This window comes from Eleutherodactylus coqui, chromosome 1 (genome assembly GCF_035609145.1).
Source record: "Eleutherodactylus coqui strain aEleCoq1 chromosome 1, aEleCoq1.hap1, whole genome shotgun sequence".
NCBI lineage: Eukaryota > Metazoa > Chordata > Amphibia > Anura > Eleutherodactylidae > Eleutherodactylus > Eleutherodactylus coqui.
The window spans coordinates 438490008-438509130 of NC_089837.1; the positions used below are offsets into that span (position 1 = coordinate 438490008).

General features: G+C 44.3%; 1 protein-coding gene across 1 annotated transcript in view; it reads left to right on the forward strand.

The window, feature by feature from the left end:
* Nucleotides 1–2986: 2986 nt before the first annotated feature.
* Nucleotides 2987–19123, forward strand: part of COG6 (component of oligomeric golgi complex 6) — a 108111-nt gene continuing 91974 nt past the window's right edge. The window contains exons 1-3 of the mRNA XM_066582301.1: nucleotides 2987–3193; nucleotides 6125–6268; nucleotides 11266–11337. Coding sequence (XP_066438398.1) covers nucleotides 3077–3193; nucleotides 6125–6268; nucleotides 11266–11337 — 333 coding nt within the window. The 5' untranslated portion in view covers nucleotides 2987–3076. The remainder of the gene's footprint in view (nucleotides 3194–6124; nucleotides 6269–11265; nucleotides 11338–19123) is intronic.

Sequence of the window (19123 nt, forward strand, 5' to 3'; positions counted from 1 at the left end):
CTGATGGGGGAGGAATAGGTAAGTATAGAATTTTTGTTTTTTTTAATGACAGAACCCCTTTAAATTTCAGTGCATTTGTGAATCTATCTGTTATTATGATATAGGAGTTATTATACACTGTTACATAGTCCTGCTATTTTGCACATTGGGGGAAATTTTCTAAGCCAGGCTTTTCTGGCGGTCGCCTTAGTATAATTTCCACCAGAGCATGGTGCACCTAATACATGAAGAGGAGCATGCCTCTTCATGTATTAGATGCATCTCGGCACCTTCGTGCACCATCTCAGAAATATACGCCATGCCGACCTGGTGTACATTTGTGGCATAATTTACACCTGTTTCTGGCATAAATTATGCATAAATCTGTTGGTTCGGGGCAGGTCACGCCTCCTCTCAGAACCCCAACCCACTTTCAGAAAAGTGATAAGGCCGCTGCAAAATAGCTGAAAAGTCGCAAATTTTTGCACAGATTTTTAAATTTTTCTAATGCAAGAATTTAGTTCTAAAATATTTTCTAAATGTCCCCCAATATGTTAGTATGTTTGTATTAGAAGCTTTGGGGTAGGTGTATATCATGGGTCGCTCACCACTAGAGATGAGCGAGTATACTCGCTAAGGCACATTACTCGAGTGAGTAGTGCCTTAGCCGAGTATCTCCCAACTCGTCTCTAAAGATTTGGGGGCCGGCGGGGGGCGGGAAGCGGCGGGGGAGAGCGGGGGGGAACGGAGAGGAGATCTCTCTCTCCCTCTCTCCTCGACGCAACTCACCTGACACCCGCGCCGACCCCCGACTCTTGAGAGACGAGCGGGGAGATACTCGGCTAAGGCACTACTCGCTCGAGTAATGTGCCTTAGCGAGTATACTCGCTCATCTCTACTCACCACTGTTTTACATGTTTTTCATTTATGTATTAATAGAGGTTATGAAGTTTTTTACATTCCTTTGTGTATTTGGCTTTTTTGGTGTATGTCATTGATTTAGTACACATGAATGTATTAACCCTTTGCTATTTGTGACATGTCAAAAGTTCCTATCGGTGGGGGTCCTGCTGTTGAAACCACTGCTGAAATGAGGGGCCTGCAGCACTCCCCCAGGCGCTGTGCCCCTTCGGCTGTCTTCATAGCTTGTTGGCTCCTCTCTGCAGCTGAAGACGGACGCATAGAGGTCTACAGACATCTTTTATGGACCTCTATTCGTCCGTCTTCAGCTGCCAAGAGGAGACAAAAGGCAGGGAAGGCAGCTGAAGGGGCACAGTGCTCGGGTAATCCTGCAGCCCCCTCATTACAGCGACCAGCAAGAGTCTCGGCAGGGGGACCCCCACTCATCAAAATTTGACAATGTCATTCTGACAAGTCAGAAGTTTATAAAAAGTGACGCTATTTTTTAACCCCTTCCCGCTCCATGACGTACCGGTACGTCATAGGAGGCGAGTACTTAGCGCAAAATGACGTACCAGTACGTCATCGGGATAGCGCGAGATTAGGACTGACCTCGCGCTATCCCGCAGCGGGAGCCGGCTGTCAGTCACAGCCGGCGTCCCGCTGTTAACCCCTTCCCTGCCGCGATCTAAGTAGATTGCGGCAGGGAAAGAGTTCACAGAGGGAGCGGACTCCCTCTGTGTCTCCGGACGGAACTCGTGATGTCATCGCGAGAGCCCGGCCTGTCACCATGGCAACAGGACGCCAGACACTGGCGTCCTGTATTGCTTATGCCTATGATCGCTGTATATCATAGGCATAGTGCTGCAAGTCCCTCAGAGGGACTCAAATTGTGTAAAAAAGAAAATAAATATGTAAAAAAAAGAAAAATGTAAAAAAGAAATGTAAAAAAAACCCTTTTATGCTTTTTGTAATATTAGCAAAAAAAAGGTAAAAAAAAATTAAAACCCCACATATTTGGTATTGACGCGTCTGTAACGACGTGTACAAAAAGTTGAACACACTTTTTATTTTGTACCGCAAAAAGCGTTAAAAAAAAGCTAAAAAACAGAGGCAAAATGCTAATTTTTAGCATTTTGCCTCCCAAAAAATGCAATAAAAGTGATCAAAAAAGCTGTACATTCCCCAAAATGGAACCAAAAAAAACCTACAGATCGTCTTGCAAAAAATAAGCCCTTATAGAGCTCCGTACATAGAAAAATAAAAAAGTTACAGGACTTTAAATTCAGCTATAGAGAAAAAAAAGATTTAAAAAAAGGGGTTTTATTGCAAAAACCTAAAAAAAAAAATAAGAATTTTGGTATCGTTGTAACCGTACTGACCTGCAGAAAAAATTTTGTGTGTCATGTATGCTGCATGATTAACGCTGTAAAAAAAATCTATGGCAGAATTGATGCGTTTCCTCTCCCTGTTATCATAAAAAAAATAATAAACGTTTTACGATATAGTCTATGTACCCAAAAGTGGCACCGATAAAAACTACAGCTCGCCACGCAAAAAACAAGCCCTTATACGGCCGCGTCCACGGAAAAATAAAAAAGTTATGGCTTTTGAAAAATGGAGATGGAAAAATACCAAAAAATCGCTTGGTCCTCAACGCCAAAATAGGCCGTGTCATTAAGGGGTTAAAGGCTGGATAACCCCTTAGTGGCAGACTATGTTTGCTATTGCTGTAATAGCACTGACACGCCCAATGTAAATTATACTGCAGAGTGATCGCCATCAAAAACTCACGAAACAAAGCAGACAAATGTCAGTTTTTGTTTTACATCACCTTCCAAAAAAATGACAATTTTTTCACAGAGCTATATTATATTATTGACAGTTTTGATTAATGACTCAGTAGCTGCATTTATGGGGATGTTCTGAAGAAAAACCTCTGGGTATCCAATGAAAAAACTTTTTTTATGTGTTTCTCCTGCTAGCACCACACGGCGCTACAGACACAACCAGCCACATCCGTTGTCAGAGCAACCAGAACAACTCTGCGCATGCGCATTTGGCCGCTCCGGCATGACGCTATGCCTGGTGACGTGTCGCAGAGGTTGAGAACCCGGAAATCCGCGCAGTTTATGCGTTCCATGTGCGGTCCACGGCTTTTTACCGGCAGAGACTCGGTTTGCTGCACGGAGTGACGATGGCTGAGGTTGAGGCCAACGGCGGTAACGCGTCTCTGACCGCCTCCACTCAGAGCTCCAACCCTTTGTCTAGGAAACTCAACAAGATCTTGGAGACCCGGCTGGATAATGACAAGGTGAGTGGCAGTGTTACCTCTGCTAGTCCGGGTGTGCCTGCTGAGACTTGTAGTTCTACTAGTGTAGCAGATCTTGGAGACCCGGCTGGATAATGACAAGGTTAGTGGCAGTGTTACCTCTGCTAGTCCAGGTGTGCCTGCTGAGACTTGTAGTTCTACTAGTGTAGCAGATCTTGGAGACCCGGCTGGATAATGACAAGGTTAGTGGCAGTGTTACCTCTGCTAGTCCAGGTGTGCCTGCTGAGACTTGTAGTTCTACTAGTGTAGCAGAAAGGGGTGTAAAGGTTGTAATAACTGTGGGACCCCAATACTTGTGGTGACTGCTACACGGGACCAGCGGACCCCATTTGGTTCTCCCCCTGCTAGCGGCATCCTGGCTCTGCAGTGTGAACAGGGCTTCTCCCACAACCACACGACAGAGGATAGCTATCTGATCGCCGCTGCCGCCATCGATCACTAGATTGGGGTCCCAAACAGCTCTTTTCCTTTGCACCGCGTCGAGGAGGCGGTCGATTTGGTGCAGTCCGTCGAGCAAACTGCGGCTCCTTCATTAGCGCTGCTAGAGAGAACCAAATGAATGCCCTTGGCTGCTTCACGGTCCTTAAAAAGGGCAAAAATATGCCAAAATAGAGCTAGAAAATTGCGTCCCTTTCGAGCGCAGGTCTGCGAGTCCCCATTGGAATCAATGGGAGCGTTGTACCGCCATTTAGTGTGGTGTTCAAGATGCTGCAGTAATCGCTGTAAAAAGCTCATATGTGACAGCGACCCAAGGGACTGAGAAGGACTGAGCAGGCGCTGCTTAACCCGAAAGATAAGGCTAACTTCACATTGTGGAGCGCGATATGAAGCTGTGAATATCACCCCCATATCGCGCTCCCCACCCCATGTGAAAACAGCCTCGCCTCACTGCAGGGATCAGGGAAAACGGCTGGAGAATCGCGGGGTCCTCCCATTGGAAATGATGGGGCTTTGATGTGAGATCCTCCAGCTAGACGGGACATGCTGCGATGTGTTGTCGCCATACCATGCAGGAAAACATCACTAATGTGTGATGAACGACGACCAAATAGCAAATGATTACACTGTGCGGCACTATTTTTGTAACCGATAGGCGACTCATAGTAACTTTAGTCTGCTGAATTTATGTATGATATCCGTTTTTCTCTGTCTGGATTCCCCGCAGAATTTCCGCCTGAATAGGATTGCATTACAGCACGCAATCCTGTGCAGACGGCCGCAGTTTGTCCGTGCGAAATCACGCACAGCAAACAAACCGCAGCATGATCTAATTCTGTGCGGGGCTCTGCGAGCCCCGCACAGAAGCGTCACTCACCGGCCGCTGGCTCCGCTCCGCGCATGCGCCGGTTGCCCGGCAGCCGACACATGAAAGAGCCGGAGCTGCGGGAGCGGGTGAGTCCGCGGTGCCCTCTGCAGGCGCTCGGGTCGGGTCCCACTGCGAGAATTCTCGCAGCCGGATCCGACATGGCGGTCTGCAGGCGGCCTTAGGCTCTCCAATTAAGGGTTATAATGTAATCCAATTGCCGTTGTATTTTTTGGAAATATATACAATTAATCCTGGTTAATAAAAAGAATAACAAAAGTAATTGCGCAACTATTTTGCAATCAGTGTTACACACCGCGTGCTGACTGAACACGATAAGGGTAGGTTTATGTAACATATATGGTATGTTTCCACGTGGCGTAAACACTGCAGATCCTCCACCAGTAAGTTGTAATTAATGAGCTGTTCTTACATGTCATTGGCCAGACTGAATAACAGGATCAAAATCATAAAACACAAATACATGTTTAGTATTGCTGCGTCCATAAAAGTCTGATCTATCAAAGTAGTGTATTATTTACCCCGCACGGTGAACGGCGTCCCCCCCAAAAAATTAAGAATGTCAGAAATGCGCTTTTTTTGGTCATTCTGTCTCCAAGAAAAAATGCAATAAAAAGTAATCAAAAAGTCGTATGTATCCCAAAATGGTACTAACACAAATTACAGGACGTCCTGCAAGAGATGAGCCCAACTGTGTGAGCAGAAAAATAAAAAACCTATTGCATGCAGAAAATGGCAGCAGAAAATATTTAAAAAAAAAAAAATTTAATCTCTTTGGAAAAAAAATAAAAGTAGTACGATAAAAGAAACTGCCATAAGTTTGGTATCGTAGTAATCGTACTGACCCATAGAATAACGTTATCATGTCATTTTTGTTCCCTATTTGTGGGCCATAAAAACCAGGCGCACCGAAAGATGGCAAAACTTTTTTTTTATTTTTTTTTTATTTTACTCCACTCAGAACTTTTTTAAAGTTTTTCAGTACATTGTTACATTAAGTAGCACCATTAAAAAATACAACTCGTCCCGCTAAAAACAAGCCCTCATACAGCGACGTCGATGGGAAAATAAAGGTGTTACGATTTTTAAAAACTAAATAAATGCTTGGTCACTAAGGGGTTAAATAACTTGAGAATGAGACGTTCTGCTATTATTCAGTTGTACCAGCGCAATCAGCAGGTTTTAATTTCATTAGAAACAGATCAATTACTTTCTGTTATGAACATTTTTTAAACATTTGTTGCACGGTGTAATCGTTCAGCCAATGGCTACGTTTAGACTGAACCGTATTGTTCACTTTGCTCGTTTGAATGATCGTTCCATCTAAAAGCCCCTTAAGTGACCACCACTCATTCTGGGATCTTTGGGACGTTCGTTCTTGTAATTGGTGACGATCCCAGCGGTCCGACCCTTCCCGATCACACGGTATCCCCTCTCCTGTCTATGAGACAACCTTGTTCGGTCAATGGGATTTATCAGAGACCGACCCCTAACAGACCATCGTATCCTTCGGGGTGTCGGTGTGACTGTTGGACTTCTTACGTGGAGTAATGAGATGCTTGGCTAACATGTATGTTCTTCTCTTATAGGAAATGTTGGAAGCCCTTAAAGCTCTCTCGTCTTTCTTTACTGAAAACAGTTTGAGAAGCCGAAGAAACCTCCGAGGTGATATAGAGCGGCGGAGCTTGTCCATAAATGAAGAATTCGTGGCCATATTTAAAAACGTTAAAGAGGTTGGTCATGTATGTCGTGTGTCCAAAGTTTCACAACAAGATAGGGTTTTGTTCTTTCCTGTCTTGAAAACTCCATCTGCTCACATTGTGGAAGGACTCCGTAATATATGCTATCTTCATATACACTGAGCAAGAATCAAAAGTAGTGTTTACATAGGTTAATACTTAGTGGGATTCCTTAAGCCCTAATGACATTGGATACTCTCTTTCAACATCTGATACTTTTCAGCTGGTATTTCCCTCCATTCATCCTGCAAACATCTGATGAATTCTCTCAAAGAAGATGGACGCTGTCCATATTTCCTGACTGACATTCCAGTTCATCACAAGGATGTGCAGTAGGGTTCAGGCTGGGACTCTGTGCAGCCAGTCCAATCATGGAACATCCATATTCTCAATCCAATGTAATACAGCATTGGATTTGTAACAAGACGTGTTGTTGGAAGTATTGCTGCCCGTTCCCAGAGTATTACCACATTGTTAGCAGCACATTATTGTCTTGTATATCAAAGTACGTCTCCGTGTTCATGGTTTTTTCCACTGCAACTAATGGATCGAGACCATGCCACGTGAAACATCCCCAGACCATAACGGAACCTAATCCGTAAGGCCTCATGTCCACGGGGAAAATCGGGCCCGCTACGGATTCTACATGTAGAATCTGCAGCGGGTCCCTCCTGCCCCGCGGACATGAGCGCTGAAAATACGAATAAATAAGAATTTACCTATCCGTAGCGGGCGGCGAAGCTCTGCTCTTCCTCACGGCCGGATCTTCTTTTTCGGCCGGCGGATGAATTCCTCACGCCGGCGGCACGTCGCCGGCAAGTCGTCGACGTGCCGCACGCATGCGCCGGGCACATCCGCCGAGCCGAAGCAAGGGAGATGCGGCCGTGAGGAAGAGAAGAGCTTCCCGGCCCGCTGCGGGTGAGTAAATTCTTTAAATTCCTATTTTAGGTCTCCCGCGGATCCGGACGGCTTCCATAGGCTTCAATAGAAGCCCGCGGGAGCCGTCCCCGCGGGAGACCCGCACGAAAATGGAGCATGGTCCAGATTTTTTCATGCTCCATTTTTTTTTAAATCCCTTTTATTGACGATCCGCGGGTATTTATGTACCCGCGGGTGGTCAATGCATGCCTATGGGGTGCGGATCCGCGTGCAGGTAATCCGCTGCGGATCCTAAATCATATTTTCCCCGTGGACATGAGCCCTAACTGTTCGCACAACGTAATTGGGCAAAAGGTGTTCCCCATGCTCCTCCACACCCAGTAACGTCCATCTGATGTGAAGGTGGAGCAGTGTGGTTCATCATCACATAGAACGTTCTTCTATTGCTCGACTGTCAAGTGACAATACTCCTTGAGCCAATGTGTTTTCTTTGGGAAACTCACCAGACATTTCCAAGATGCATGGAGGGAAATAAGAGCTGAAGTGTATCGGACGAAAGTAAAACGTATGCCATGGAGAATATCTGATGCCATTAGGGCTGAAGGCGGCCCCAGTAAGTATTAACATATAGTACTTTTGATTCTTGCTCAAGTGTCCAATTACTTTTCATAGAATCATGTAGAAGATAGTGATCATCCAGCAAAGGTTTATGAATGGGTCTCCCGCTCCTAATATAATCAGTGTGATGATACTGTAGTGCACCGATACCCCTAGTAAGGGCTCTCACAGAAGCATTTTTTCCCCAGCTTTCCGTGAGCCTGTCTCCCGTGGGAGCATGCAGCAGTATGCAGTGCATTGTGCACTTGCTGCGTGCCAACAATCCCAATACAACATCTTGGCGCGTATGCTTGCATAATACATGCCAAGATAGTGCATGCTGCAATCTTTTTTTTATTTTTTATTTTTTTTGTGCGCGTTGTGTGTGAGAGGTACAATTAAGTCATATAAAGTTTGTTACCGCATATCACCCATTTAAAACCCACATGCGTAATACTGGTACGCTGTAAAAACTGCTTGTGCGAGAGAGCCCCAAGAGCCATGCTTTGCCGCAGCTGTCTACTGACTGATAGAAGAGGCTCTGAACAGCTCTATACCCTCGGGCCGCCTTCACACATGCAGGAGCTTCCAGCTTGCAGGGTAGCTGTGTACATTCCACGGCGTTTACAGTCATATGGAGGGGATCTAAAAAATATTACTTATTATAGCAACGCACGAACTTGCGATTTTCTTGCAATGCGTTTTTAACATTAGAAACTCCTATTGTCTATCCCGCAAGAAAATTGCAAGTAGCGGTAATGTTTTTGCAAGAAAAGCCTTGCTGACGCTCAGACATCTCACTTTCTTACGGCGATATCGCAACCGCCCGTGTTAAACTCGCCTAAGTGTTGGTGTTATGTTTTGTTTTTGTTTTTTCCTCCTCTGACTTTTTTTCTTCCTCTCGGGTTGGGGAGCAATGTGGGTGGTCTGAGGATGGACCAATTCTTATTTTTGCTATTAAATGACATGTTAAAATGACCTTCATCCTCTTATGTGTTTTATGTTCTATTGAGAATAAAATATGTTTGAGTTTTCCAAATCATTGCACTCTTTTTTTTTTTTCTTTACATTTTACACAGCATCCCAAGTTTTGGGGAATTGGGGTTGCACATGTTCGTCACATAGGTACTGAGTGAGTATGAAGCGGGCTGGGGATCCTGGCCTGCTGCATACCCGACAAGTTCAAGTTCTGTAACTAAAAAGTTCTGGGCTTAAAAAAAAAAGTGTTAAAAAAGATTTAACCCTTTCCAATCCAATTTGTATCCTAAGGCCAGTACTGCATGAGGTGACACGTTGGATAGGCTCCGACAGCAGAGGCTGGCAATATACAGTAAGAGAACCCCGACGGACGTCTTCCAACATCGGAGCTGTACAGCCTTAAATCATAATGTCTTCAGATGTCAGACAGTGGATTGGAAAGGGTTAAAGCTGTTGTCGAGAGAGATGAGATCCTTACATGGACGTACGGTGTTGCAGCCACCACTTCTAAGCCCGTCCCAACAGTTGGTCCCATGGTATGGAATCTCTTTGTGCCGTCACATCAGAGGGGGCTGACTGTTCTGCTCATTTTAATAACTTAGCCCACCCCTCCTATATTTCTGCATTGGCAGGAACACAGAAGGGGGCTGGCTTAGCTAATAAGATGAGCCTAACAGCCAGCCCCTTGAGATGACTTGGCAAACAGAGTCCATAAGACCCGGTGTCGGAGCTGGTCTGGAAGTGGAGGGTTCTGACACGGCAGGTCCAGGAAAGGATTTTGCCTCCCTGGATTACTCCTTAAAAAAAAATGTAAATTTTTTTTTACAAACTTTTTCCCATAAAAAAAAAAAATCTCACGTCTAAAAAAACAAACAATATAATTGGCATTGCTGTGCTTTTGTAAAAGTTCCATGAAAAAAAATTATTCTGCATTTCGAACACTATTAAAAAAATAAAAATACAAAACTTACACTGCCAGAATCGTAAATGTTTTTACCTCCTCTCTTCCAATTAAAAATTGAATAAAAGATGATTGAAAAGTTGCACGTACCTTAAAATGGTGCCAATAAAAATGACAGTTAGCCCTTAGGGCTCATGTCCACGTCCCACGCGGATTTCTCAGGCAGATACAATAAAATGGATTTATTTTTGCTTGAGGTAAATTGCATTTTTTTCGCGCATGGATGTGTATGCGGATGCACAGCTGAGGCCTTACACAGCTTCAGTGATGGGTTAAAGAAAAATTGTTATGGGACCAGAATGTGGCGATGAAAAGCTGCAATTTTGTTAAGGTTTTTCTCTTTTTTTTTTTTTTTTTTTTTTTTTTTTTTTTAATTTTTATTTATTTTTTTTTAAAACTTAACAGAACCTAGAAAAAACTATATAAAGTTGGTATTGCCACAATCCTACTGACCGGCGGTACAAAGTACACTTGTCTTTTGTGCCACATCGTGAATGTTGTAAAAATAAAGGTCCACACCAAAAGGTGCAATTGCGTTGTTTTTTTTTTTTTTTTTCATTTCATCTCACTTTAAAAATGTTTAAAAGTTTGTCAGTACATCATATGGTACCATTAATACTACAACTCCTCCCACAAATAACAAGCCCTCATCCGGCTTTATTGATGGAAAAATAAAAGTTATGGCTTTTCGAAGGCGGGGAAATGTAAAACCAAAAATCTCTGGTCTTGAAAGTGCTGAAGAGAAGCCGTCGGCTCTCCAGAAATGTCTGTTTTTGTAATTGAATGCCCACCGATTTCACAGTTCTGCAGCATCTTTCTAAGGACTCTGGATTGTGCCGTTCCTCTTAGAAATTCTTTAAATTAAGTTGACAGCTCGGTGTTACTGGTCGAAAAGGTGACCAAACAAAGTCTGACCAATCGGTGCTCACACTGTATATAAGGACACTCATTTGACAAAGGAGATGGTAACACCCAGTTGTCAATTTATTCATACCTATTCAGAGAATAACCGAGGGACGGTACTGTGTGCAGCTCAGCTGAAGAAAATAGCTTCAGAACTGTTATTTCAAGCGGAGTTCAAGCTTTGACTAATCGGATGCGTCAAGAGTGATAGTTCAGTAGGCATCATAGTGTCTCCATGGAATTAGGACTTGTTTAACCCAGAGCCTGAAACTCTGAAGGAAGAGGTCTTGTATGTAATTGGGAGACAGAAGTGAGAATCCTATATGTTTATATATTTATCTCCACCCCAAAAATTCAACGGGTGTCATTTAAGAAAATCTGTCTTTGTTGCCGCCACTAACCAATCACAGCACAGCTTTCATTTTGTATTTTGCTGAAGTGCAATGAAAGCTGTGCTGTGATTGGTTTAGGGGCAACACGACAGATTTTCTTTTAGACAGTTTCATAAATCTGCCTCAAGGGATTTTTTAGACAAAGCATAGCATCTCTAGGGTAATGTGCTTCTATGTTTTTTATTCTTCTTTTGGATACTGTGAATTCTATATCATTTGTGCGATTTGAGTTGTTCAAGACTATAATGGTGTGTATATATATTTTTTTCCATTTTCTTCAGGAGCTAGAAAGTATAAATGAAGATGTTCAGGCGATGAGCAACTGCTGCCTGGACATGACCGGTCGTCTGAAGGTAATATTTCCACTTTATGACTATGCTGGTCTTAGGTGTAGGCCTTTTGACTTTCACAGAGCCTACAACCCCTTAAGGCCACTTTTTTTTTTTTGTATCGTTTATATTGTCATTTTTTAAAATGTTATTTTATTTGCCACTTTCCCATTGCAACTGGGACATCCATCGGAACACTAGTCACAAGGGAAAAACATCCCCCTATAGTGATGGTAATCACTAACAGAGCTTATCTGGGTCTGCTAGGAGCCCTGCAGCTCTGCCTTGGCAGGGGGCACCCAGCAGTCACGTTATCGCAAGAGCGAATAGTGGAAGTAACACCTCCATTTTCTCTATTCACTACATAGCTCTCATTAAGTGGTTAAACGCTTCTGCCCTTTCTCCTGCGTCCTGGGCTTACACAGCCGAGAACCCAACCTGCGCATGCTATATTGCACGTGCTTTAATCCTTGCGCCGTGTTTTTTATTATTGGCTGGGATTAAAGTCCAGGGCCAAATGCCATATAAATACTGTGCTTGATCCTTAAGGGGTTAAAGGGAACCTGTCACCCGAGTTCACCCTTCTAATTTGTTCGTAGGGCACTATCAGTCATGAAGAGACTTCCAAGAGTGCATCTATTGTTTGTTCACAGGACCGTTTGAGAAATGAAAGCTGTGCTGTGATTGGTTGCTATGGGCAATAAAGACAGTTTTCCCTTCAGACCATTTTGGTAAATGAGGCCCACCCCTTTTAAAATCCTTCACTGTATGCCAATGAGTCTGACAGTCCGGTGTGCCCAGGCCAAGCCAGCTGCCAAAATATTTTTTGTATGTCTGATGCTCTGCCATTGATTGATGTGGATGCTGCGCCCTACGTCAACCACAAGTCGGTGAAGAAGCCAATGTCCCAGAAGTCGGAGCAGGGGGTGCGCATGCACAGAGCAGCCTTACGGGTCTGCATACAACAGCGCAAAAAAACGGTGAACCCGCCAGTCCCAGGATGTGCGACTGACGCAGGAGGTTGGGATTGGTTTGTGGCTGGAGTAGGGAATGTCATTTACGTCAATCAAAGGGAGGGGAACTGGTTTGCAAAGGATTGTTCGGCTGGCTAGCATAGTCTGGGTAGTCTGTTAAAAATCACTAGCGTTGGGTTTTTAAAAACTATTTCACAAGCCTTGCATGGCTAGTGGGCATCAGTAGCTACAAGTTCTGAAGGATTTCTTCATTATTTATATAGCGTCCTGTGATTTAGCGACGGGTTCATTTTTAATTGTGTCATGATATTAAGACGGTACTTTTATAAAGGAAACTAGTTGTAAGAGCTGATTGCTGCGGGCCTGGCTTCTCATAGCCCGGCGACCGATAGGAGGAAGGCGCCTCTAGGGATACAGCTGCTTTAGGTGAAATGGAGCAATGACCGCTATGCAATTAATGGATGTTCATGTAACCTGTAGAAGCACCAGGTTCGCCAAAACAGTTCTCTGTTTTGGCATGTAAAGTCGGATATCACATAATGTCAGCTGCACATCAAGAAAATCGCAGGAATCCGCTCTTTTCTCACCGTGGACACGCTAAAAACGTTAACTGTTGCCCTCATCCACTCCCGGCTTGATTATTGCAACTCACTGATGATCGACCTCCCCCGCACCAGACTCTACCCTCTCCAATCCATCCTGAATGCGGCAGCCAGGTTCATCTTCCTGTCCAGTCGCTACTCGGATGCCTCTGCTCTGTGCCAGTCATTGCAGTGGCTGTCCGTCAAATACAGAATTCAATTCAAACTCACTACCTTTATCCACAAAGCCCTCCACTGCACTGCCCCGCCCTACATTGCCTCATCTCAATCTACCACCCAGCCTGCGCCCTCTACTCTAGCGAAATCAGACTAAGTGCCCCTCTAATTTGAACCTCTCATTCCCACCTCCAAGACTTCTCCAGAGCAGCACCAGTCCTCCGAAACGCGCTACCAAAATTTTTTGGGCAATCCCTAACTCACACAACTTCAGGTGTGCTCTAAAAATGCACCTCTTCAGGGAGGCATATCCCCTAAACCAAACGCCTCTGAATCCTGCCTGATAAAATGCTCCGTGTCCAACCGACTGCAATACCTGCTAGCCGTAATCCACCGCTCCCTGCAGTCATACCGATTCAGCCATCACACGGCTCAATTTGTCTACTGTCTACATGTATAGCATCCCTCACTCTCCACCTCGCCATACCGTGCACATCTCCAGCCTAGAGATAAGCGAGCGTACTCGCTAAGGGCAAATACTCAAGCTAGTATTGCCTTTTGTGAGTACCTGCCCGCTCGTCTCAAAAGATTCGGGTGCCGGCGGGGGAGAGCAGGGGGGGGGGGAGATCTCTCGCTCCCTCCTCACTTCTGCAACTCACCACTCACCCCCGCCGACACCTGAATCTTTTGAGACGAGCGGGCAGGTACTCACAAGAGGCAATACTCGCTCGAGTATTTGCCCTTAGCGAGTACGCTCACTCATCTCTACTCCAGCCCCTTTACCTTCTGTATCACCCCATTTGTAGTATGTAAGTTTGTTGGAGCAGGACCCTCACCCCCACTGTCTCCATGTTTTATTCCCCCTATCTTGTAAGCGCTGCGGAATATGTTGGCGCTATACAAATAAAGATTAATATTATTTTGCTGCAATAATAAATGTCAGGTGAAGATGTTTTAACATGTCTTTTGACCCTGTAAGTCTGTGGTTCCCAATCTAATTAGCCCAGGGGAACCGCTGGAAAGAAAATGTCCCTTAGGGAGCCCCTACAAGTTAGGTTGGGTCCAGACACGACCGAAAACATCCACAGCAAATCTACTGCAGAATTCCATCGTGGCTCTTACGACATATTACACCCGTTTCATTGCTGAGCGCGCTGCGGATTAGGTAATTTTCCTGTTCTTGTGGATGTGGTTTTTGAAAACCCCACCCACTTGTATCGTAATGTAAATTGCCACGAATTTGGGTTGCAGAATCCACACTACAAAACTGCAGAAAATCTGCTGCGTCTGGACCCGGCCTGATTATGTAATTTTTCTTTTTCACTCCCTCTCACAATCCAAGAAAATCACCCGATTTTCTCGCCAGTGTGAAGGAGCCCTAAACAGGTTGCCCGAGAGCGAATGAGCTGGTGATGACGTCATCAGCTCGTTTACTTGGGCAAACAAAAATCATGAGCTTCTCATCCCCTGTAAAGGGGCCCTCACAATAGTCGCATCCAGAGCTTCACATCCCCTACTGTTATCGCACCCGGAGAACTGACCCTATCTACCCCCACCATGGTAGAAGGATAATGGCAGCGCTGGCAAAAGTGGCAAGGGCATTTGAAAAAGCCCAGAAGTTGCGATCTTTTATGCAAGTGAGACTTATGCAAAGATTTGAGACTACAATTATTCTATGCCAGAAGTCCGGCGAAAACATGTTTATGAATCCCCCCCCCCCCCCCCATGCCCCCTCGACCCCCCCCCCCCCCCCGTGTCTTACATTTAAAGGGCCAGCCAGACAATGTGAAACTAGGCTTACAATGTCCACATGAACTTTGGTAACGGCCAATAGAAACTCCTAACGGTTCCAATGGCGGTCACAGGCTGGGAAAATACAAAAATGATAATATCTGCAGTTTTTAAACAGCTAGTACAGTCCTTTACTAGTGAAGGCTGAGGCTCGCATCTGCAAGGAACTGCTATAGAAATGCACTTCAAACTCATTAGCCGCAAATGCCCTTATCTGTGTGGCTCAGAATAGGCTGATATCCATCTTTCCTTCATATCCCCTGATTTTATTACTTGGCAATTATTTTTGCTGTCAAGACATCGCGCCAAGTATAGTGATCAGCTTTTGTTCCGAAAATATAAGAAACCGCGGGCAGTGATGTGGGGATTAATAGTGGCTCGTGGAAACATCCAAAAAAACAGATCCCTTTTTGTCTGGGACTTGGCAGCCGCCGAGCTATCATATTGTCCGTCGTGATGTGCCGGGCTCATATCATGCAATAGGAGACTGGCATTCATGCGCCAATGTACTAATGCGTCTCTTGTATTGAACATGAGCTTTGTGAATGTCATCGTCGCAGATGAGCCTAGTGGGACTAGAAGGAAAACATACGGCGGTTGCTCGGCGCTTTCTGTTTTGGCAAGTTGTTCAAGTACTCTTAATTTCACAGGCAATTAGTCCATAATTCTCTGGAATCTCATTTAGCATTGTGTTCTCTCTGCACTCCGTTCACTGACAAGCTCACTTAACTCAGCTAAAGTATCCTTTATTAGCAGCTAAAGGAGTAAACTACCTCTGCTTCAAGTCCCCCAATGAAATGGGACCCAGCATTTTTCATTAATTTGCAGTGTGCAGTGAAGGGGATCCCATCTGCTCCCGGCTTGTGAAAACTGAGCAGAGATTTGGTTTATATGGTCTCAACTTTGAATACCTTTTCAATTAAGAGAGATTGTCTTTTCTATTCGCCAGAGGAAGGCGTAGGTTTAAAGAGGGTCTGATACTCCTGTATACCCAATGCCGGAGGGGGTCTCCGAAGTGACATAAAGAAAAGCCTAGAGCATTGCAATCTCCATGTAAAATAGATGCAATTCAAAGAGTTTTACTAAAGAGCTTTTAACCCTTTCCAATCCACTGTCTGATGTCTGAAGACATTATGATTTAAGGCTGTACAGCTCCGATGTTGGAAGACGTCCGTTGGGGTTCTCTTACTGTATTTTGCCAGCCTCTCTGCTGTCAGAGCCTATCAAACGTGTCACCTCATGCAGTACTGGCTTTAGCCAGCAGATGGCGCCGTTGTATAACGGCAGAAAAAGAGTAAGTCCCCTAGGAAAACCAGGCTACAAGTTGGATTGGAAAGGGTTAATGTTGCACCATTAGGCCAAATAGACACATGCCTAAGGCCCTGGATTAGGGAGGGCCCAGGAAGATGTACCAAAATTTTAATAAAAACAATTAGATTTTTGGAAATTGGAATTGTTAGAAAAATTGCGGTCCCATAAGCTACCACTTCTTCAAATTTAATATTTTGCGACTTCCCACAAGTAGTTATCATGCACAGAGCACTGACTTCTGCTGTGTGCTGGTATGTTTGTGTGTGAGGACAGTAACACATGACCATATTAATGACGTGTGTGGTTTTACATCAGTAATACAGATGAGTATCCTGCCCCGAACTTCAAGCATCATAGATTACTTTGATACCAAGTTCGGATCAGGATACCCACGGTCAGGTTGGGAGACTAAAGGCCTATTTAGACACAACGATTATCACTCCAAATTTGCTCAAAAGTAATCTTTTGAGCAATAAGCGTTGTGTCTAACTGCGCTGTGTCATTTGGCCATAGTATGCTTATGCGTCATCAGCCTGAGTGTGACAACAATACAAAGGAAATTTGTATCAGGCAGTCAAAATCAATTTGTTCAGTAAGCGGAGTTAAAGCGTACCTGCACTTCCAGGTGATCTTTCAGAATAAACTGCCTTCTATGTATATGAGGAATCACTTATATATGATCAGTATCCTGCATTTAGCACCAGCTTTTCCCTCTGCAGACTTTAGCTGTTATTTTCGGCGCTGGTTGGAGGCGCCAGAAAACTGGAATTTTTTTTTGTTCTCAAACTCCCTTTAGAATACACATACATATAACATCAGCATGGAGAGCAGTGTACTGCAGTACTGAGCAGTGTAGATGTGATTTCAGTATCTGTCAGACACAATAATTCGTCCACTAATACAATTGCAGTACAGCGTATCAAGGCAGAATTGACTGAAAAGGTTTCTTTTGATAAAACAATAACAGAGTTTTCCCATAGATTCATATATGAGTTTTCTGATGTTTGATCTGCTTAGGCTGTTGCTGTTTTGTACATGGATAATAGTTTGTAAATGCTATCCAAAAAGGTAATAAACTGAAAACGATTATTTACTGCTGCTACACTGGTGACCCAATATTTACTCATTGCTTTTTACTGTATATATTGGGTTCATGAGCCTCGCGTGGTGCCGAGTGTTAAGGCAGCAGAAATGCAGTCCTAAGCTCTCGCTGTTTACAAGCGGGCAGTGATGTCCTTTCCACTGCAGCCGGTAAGTAGCCTCAGCAGTCGCACACCACACTCCTGGCGTCATGGCTCCCATCACTGAATGGTGACACAGTAGCACAGCATGTGACCACTGATAGGCTGCCGCAGTCACATGATGCCTGCTTGCAAACAAAGACCAGGATGACTGCTGGAACGTTAGTGCTGCATCATCAGGGCAAAGGACCGATGAGTAGTTTTTCTTATTTATGTTTTTTTAGATTTTTATTTTTTTTATTTTTTTTATTTTTTCACGTCTCAAATTACTCCTTTAATTACCGATTTGACATGACTTATAGGTGGCAGTAACTCTCTGAACAAAAAGTCAATATTGCTTCATTACGAGTAGACTAAAAGTGAAAATCCATACGCAATTATATTCATTTGCAAATAAACTAAGTTCTATGACCACTAAAGTGAGAAATGATGCACAAAAATATCCTTCTTTTAATATTTTATTTCATACTTCTTAACATCAGTATGTTCTGAGGACAACCTATGCCTGAGGCCAAACGTAGTGGACTTGGTGCAGCCAAAATCCTGCATCTCTGTGGCGGAAGCCGTGCAGGCATGTGGAGTTTGGGAGTGTTATGTACGTAACCAAGCACAGAGAGATGGGGAGAGAAGGATAAGTGCATAGCCCTTACTGAAGTGGGTGTAGTTTTGTAGTGTTGTGCTTTAAGGTTACGGTCTGCTGATGTAATAACTGCGTGCGTCTCAAAATCCGCTCACCTGCGGCCGTGACTGGAACATTTTAGCTGTATTATCGACCACATCTGCTGTCATTAGCCATAACACACTGACAGGGCGCCGGCCACATGTGGTTCACTGCATATGTGGGAGCGGACACGAAGGGCTCATCCACACGGGGTATACAATGTCGGCCTGTCAAAAAGTGACCTGCGTGGAAAAAACGCTAATCTATTAAAATGCCATCCGCGGGTGCAAAATTCAATTTAATTTACCACGGATGGCCAATGATTCCCTATGGGCAAAATTTAATTCAGATTCCGTAGCGGAAATCCGCAATTCAATTTTGCTAGTGGACATGAGGCCTTAGTCCGGGTAAAAAAAACAACAAAACAAGCAAAAAAAACCCTCACACCTGAATACACAAATCAGGTCTATGTCAGTCCGTAAAAAGTAGAGACAGCGCATGCATGGGAGAACCACGAATGGCCCTAATGGGGAGTTCAGTGGTATGGGGATGATTGCCCAGATGTAGCAGCGTCAGGGTTGACTGGTGCGCTAACTAGTTATCATAGTGTGCTTACAATATTTGCTTAACACCACAGTGATTGCAAAGCACTGACTATGCAAATACCCTAGCACACCGAACAAACACCCGCTGCCGTAAGTGCAGATGTAGGGCACTGAACGTTAGTTTGGCTTCATCTGTCTAAAGAAACATTTGCATCTTTCAAATTTACTTGGTTTCAATTCCTCCCCGTCTTACAAGGTTTTTCTTGTCCGTGACTTAGAAGTGTTCTTGTTGGCTCCTCTAACATGTCTGTTGTAGTACATTCTGGAGCATCTTTTCTTAGACTCTTGTGTTGTCATTCCTCTGTTCTTACTTCTGGAAATGTATGGCAATCATGGCACACTGGCACTCGCCTGTCACTAGAGCTGAAGTTGGCTGCCACCAGTTCCCTTAGCCTGCATGCCGGACTCTGCCTACTCCACATTGTGTATGCGCTGCTTGCTTTCTCTCTTCTGCCAATAGGGCGTGCAC